The sequence below is a fragment of the Rhincodon typus genome, chromosome 12 (assembly GCF_021869965.1).
Source record: "Rhincodon typus isolate 14 chromosome 12, sRhiTyp1.1, whole genome shotgun sequence".
Lineage (NCBI taxonomy): Eukaryota > Metazoa > Chordata > Chondrichthyes > Orectolobiformes > Rhincodontidae > Rhincodon > Rhincodon typus.
In genome coordinates this window covers 10,963,234-10,967,997 of record NC_063343.1, presented here as the reverse complement: position 1 = coordinate 10,967,997, position 4,764 = coordinate 10,963,234, and the positions used below count along the sequence as shown (strand labels likewise).

At 50.0% G+C, this 4,764-nt stretch overlaps 1 protein-coding gene across 1 annotated transcript; it reads left to right on the top strand.

Moving 5' to 3' along the window:
* The first annotated feature begins 1,727 nt into the window (after positions 1–1,727).
* On the top strand, positions 1,728–3,365 carry gpr151 (G protein-coupled receptor 151). Its single transcript, XM_020527940.2, has one exon. The coding sequence runs from the start codon at positions 1,728–1,730 to the stop codon at positions 3,252–3,254; it is 1,527 nt and encodes a 508-aa protein (XP_020383529.1). The 3' UTR covers positions 3,255–3,365.
* The last annotated feature ends 1,399 nt before the right edge of the window (positions 3,366–4,764 follow it).

The following is a 4,764-nucleotide window of genomic DNA, read 5'->3' as shown; positions in this document are numbered from 1 at the left end:
TGTGTGAATGCATTTGGCAACTGATCACAACGGTGACCAATAATAATTAAATTAAAGTTCTAGTCTATCAAGCAGATTTCACTCTGGAACAAAAACAGAAGTTGCTGGAAAAGCTTAGCAGGTCTGGCAGCATCTGTGAAGAAAAAATCCGAGTTAACGTTTCGAGTCTGGTGACCGTTCCTCAGAACTGGTTTTCCAGCAACTTCTGTTTTTGTTCCCGATTTACAGTACCTGCAGTTCTTTCAGTTTTTATTTAGATTTCACTCTGCAATGGGATTTGTCCAAAATTACCACATGCTGGGATCATCACAACATTTAACGCAGTAATTCTTAAGATCTGAAACACACTGGCTGAAAAAGCAGTGGAAGCAGATTTAATAATAGCTCAAATGTAAATTACTTAAATGCCGGAAAAGAAAAAAATAGTTGCATTCTGGGGAAAGACAGGGGAGTGGGCAGATTGGAAACACTTTCACAAATCATGCCTCCTCTGTGCTGTGTCACCCAATGATTCTGCCAAATCTCCCCTGGCTTGGCACCCCCTCGTAGCTCTTGTATTCTGCTGATTTTGATCCCTTTGCTCGTCTCTGATTTTAACTAGTCTTGCCGTTGGTTATCCTGTCTCCAGCTGCCTGGGTGCTAAGCTCCGAATTCCCTCCCTAAACCCTCCCTTTACAAGGCTCCACAAAACGTGATTGAGCCCGCGACCCCGTTCTGATTTCTTCTCACGTGGCTTAGCAACATTTTTAATGTGATGAACCCGTATTGAAGTGCATTGGAAATCCTTTCACTCGTTTAAAGGTGGCATATAAAGTAAATTAGTTGAAAAAAATCCAGCATACTTTGTGTTGTATTTACATTTTCTTGAGGTAAGCCTACAATTCAATTCTCTCATTACAACACAGACTCTTTCACCTGACATCTACTAAACAGAAGTCCGAGCAGAGAATTGTGTTGGTTTAAATCTGAGATTTACAAATAACACAAAAATAAAAGAGCGGCGGCATATGAAAAGTTGCCTTTCAACGCATCCACAACAATTTCCAACAAAAAAATGCGGACAAATTTGGAGCATTTACAAATGTAGGAACGCACAGCATTCGGTACCACAATGAGCTGGTGAATACCCCTGATAGGGACAAAAATAAATCAAAGGCAACATTGTGGGTGCCATGCTATAGGAAAGATGACAATGCATCGCCGAGCGTGGGGAACGGTTCCGGGAATGAGAAACTTCATTTATGAAGATAAGCTGCAGAAGTTGGGGCTATTCGCCTTGGGACGAAGGAAGCAGAGAGGAGATTTGACTGTTGCGTTCGAAATCATGAGCAGGCTGGACAAAGTAGATAGGTAAAGCTTGTAAAAGAAACATAAATGAGAGACCATAGATTTAAAGTGGTGTGAAAAAAATGCAACGGGGGGTGTGAGAAAACAATTTTCACACAGGGAGTAGTTAGGGTCTGGAATGATAGTCGGGGCAGGTTCAGTTGAGACATTCAAGAGGATGATTATTTGGATAGAAATGGTGCGCAGGAATATGGGGAAAAGGCAGGAGGTTAGCGCCAGGTAATAGAATCAGTGGGGACACAATGGGCCGAATGAAATTCTTCTGCACGACATTAGTTCTGTGAAACGATAAGGTGCCTCAAATGTCTCACCACATTAAAGAGTGGCAGATACTTTTGTGTGTTTGTAAATACGCTAATCTGAAAAGATATGCATGATTGATGAAGGAGGTAGGTCTTCAAGTGCATGCTAATTGGACCCCTGAAGCGCAGTGTATTTATAAGAGATGCACCTCGGTGTGTAGAAGGAGTTGGGGGGCTGTGGTCGCTTGTCAATCTTTCACCAGCTCCCAATCCGCAGCTCTAGAGGGGCCAGTGATAGTGTGCCTGGCGTTCAGCCAGGAGATTCTGGTTCCCGGTTCCACCATCTCCGGTTGGAAAGCGCCCGCAAGAGTTGCAGAGTCCCGGCGGAGGAGCGAGGAGCAAGTCAGGAGGATGGAGCGAGTGACACTACAACTGGCGAACGGCAGCGGGGACGGGCTTCTACCGGCGGGCGGCTCTCAGGACGTCGAGTCCCGGGAGCTGAGAGTGGCCATCCCGGTGACGGTGGCGGGGATCTGCGCGCTGGGGCTGGCGGGGAACGGGTTGTTGCTGGCCGTGCTGCTGGGCTACGCTCGCAGGGGCCGCTCGTCGCTGATCCACGGGCTCCTGGCGAGCCTGGGAACCGCCGACCTGCTCGTGCTGCTGCTGTGTGCTCCGCTGCGGGCGGCCGCCTGGTCGCGCTCCTCCTGGGTCCTCGGCCGCTTCGTGTGCCGCACCTCGGACTGGTTCCTGCACGGCTGCCTGGCCGCCAAAGCTTTCACCGGGGCGGCGTTGGCCAAAGCCGGCCTCGTGTATGTCAGCCGGAGCCCCAAGGCGGGCCCCGGAGCCCCGCTGCAGCGCTGGAGGGTCGCCACTTTGTTGCTCGGCCTCTGGGTTCTCGCCTTCAGCCTGCCCCTGCCCCACTGGATTTTCGCCAGTGTCCGCCTCCAGGCGTCCGGCAGGCGGCTCTGCGTTGCCCAAGCGCCGGGCGGCGCCTTCCCCGCCGTCTACTCCAAGCTGTACCCGCTGCTGGTGTACGGCGCGCCGGTGCTGTGCAGCCTCAGCTTCCATTGCCAGGCCCTCAGGAGGTGCCGGCGGCACGGCGGCACCGCCACAGTCAGCCCCGGGCACAAGCTGCGGAACCAGCTGCGGGGCAGGCGCCTGGTGGTGCTCTCCTCCAGCCTGAGCTTGGCTTTCGCCGCCCTCTGTGCCCCCGAGTGGGTGGTCTGGCTCTGGCTGCGGCACAGCCCCCAGCGCGGCCAGGCCACTCCGCCCGTCGCCCTCGCCCTGCTCGCCCAGCTGCTGGTGCTCGCCCTGTCCTTTCTCGACCCGCTCCTCTTCGCCGCCCTCTCCGACGAGTTCAGGGAAGAGTTTCCGGGACTCTGGAAGAAGTTGATCTCCCGGAGGCCCCGGATCCCGGCGCCTACCCCATCCAGGACTCGAGAGACCGGAGGGTCGGTCGCCCGGAGCGACCCCGTCCAGCCCCGGCAGGAGAAGTCTGTCCAAGTGCCCGAGCCCGACCAGGACAGCCCGGCCAGCAAGGCGGTCAACTTGGTCCTCACCGACATGGAGCAATTCTGGCACGACCGGCAGAACACCGCCGCCGCCGCACAGGAAGATCCCATCCCCTGGGAGCATCAAAGCGAGACGCCTTGCCCCGAGATGTGATGGAAGCTGGGTCGCAGGGAGGGAGCGGGCTTTCATTGAAATATTCTCCTGTTGTGATTTCGAAGTTAGTTTTGACAGCAATTGGCCAGATTTTGAGCAGGACTCCCCGCACTGGATGAATCTATTTTAACCGTGTTTGCGCGGCGGCGCATCTCTGTCCCGATCTCGATCCAGCAAGAAATGTTGGGATTACCGGCGTCCCATCCCCGCGAACTGTTTGCATTCTGAAATGTCTCCGAATCAATTGGCTCCAGTTCATCAAAGGTCCAGTTAAGCGGCGGGAGTCTAGATGGGCTGATTGGCCTATTCCTGTTCCGAGTGTATCAGAAGTGCGGGATGTTGGACATTCGGTGCTGTGGAAATGAATTGGATTTTGTTGTGAAAATTAACTTCACCTGGTCAGGCTTGTTGTCGTTCAGTGTTTTATTTTCTGTAGAATTTGTGCAAAACATATTTTGCAACAACGGGTAAAAGTGATCGTGCTGACCGCGATGGGTCCTCACCAGCATCAGTGAATTACTTCTGAATGTACTGTTGCTTTTAGCAATGCGCCTGTTTTTTTTAATCTTAAACCTGCTCAGTGTGGATACAGGTTTCTATTTCAGTGTCTGGAATTTCTCACCTCGTATGAAACGTCCTTTTGTATTTTGGTCATTTTAATTGGATATGGTGAAGCTGCAACTGTTCAGTAAAGGTCATTGTATGTATTGAGATCAACTCTTTGTTTGTATAAAAACAGTTTCTGTCCGGATTATAACATCGTCGACAATTTGTTGAGTTTCGATGTTGCCGAAAATGAAGCTGTTTTAATTGTAACTGTTTTGGCTTGGTGTCCGCGGTCCTGAAATGTAAACATACTATTTGTTGAAACTTGTTACATAATAAATAGGTTTACAGAACTACCGTTATACTACCTCCTCGATTTCAAAATCTTTTTTGTTCTTATTTGCAACGAAAACGATCGCACACGTACAGGTAAGTGTCTCCACAACACAGATTTGCGCTAAAGTATTTGGGGGATATTCCCCGATCGCAGACCTTACGATTTTGCTCCTGGGCATGTTTTATATGACTTGAGCGAGTGCAATTTCGTAGACAGATAATAGAACTAAAGGCAAGAGTATCCCGTCAGAGAATCGAAAGAGGCAAGTTTTTCTTTTAATAGCTCAGAAATGAGCGTAGAAATTAAGGCAAACTGCTGGAGAAGCTCAGCCGGTTTAGCAGCGCCTCTGTACATCTGCTGCCAGATATGCTAAGTATTCCCCTGGAATTTCTGTTTTTGTTTCAGCATCCACAGTTTTTTGTTTCGTTTTTGGAAATGAAGTGTTACCTTTTGACGGCCTTTTACAAAACTAATTTTAGCGGCACCGCTTTACAACGTCCAAATGCGCAATTAAACTGTGTTGAAGGGAGAAACGGATTGCTTTTCCCAAAAGAGGCGTAAAGCAAAATCTTCGATTTATATCGATTAACCGCTCACAAGAATTCTCAAGTTTAATCAGCGATCCAA

Excerpts from the sequence above, each read along its gene's own strand:
- gpr151 (XM_020527940.2), top strand. The coding sequence starts at position 1,728 with ATGAAGGAGGTAGGTCTTCAAGTGCATGCTAATTGGACCCCTGAAGCG.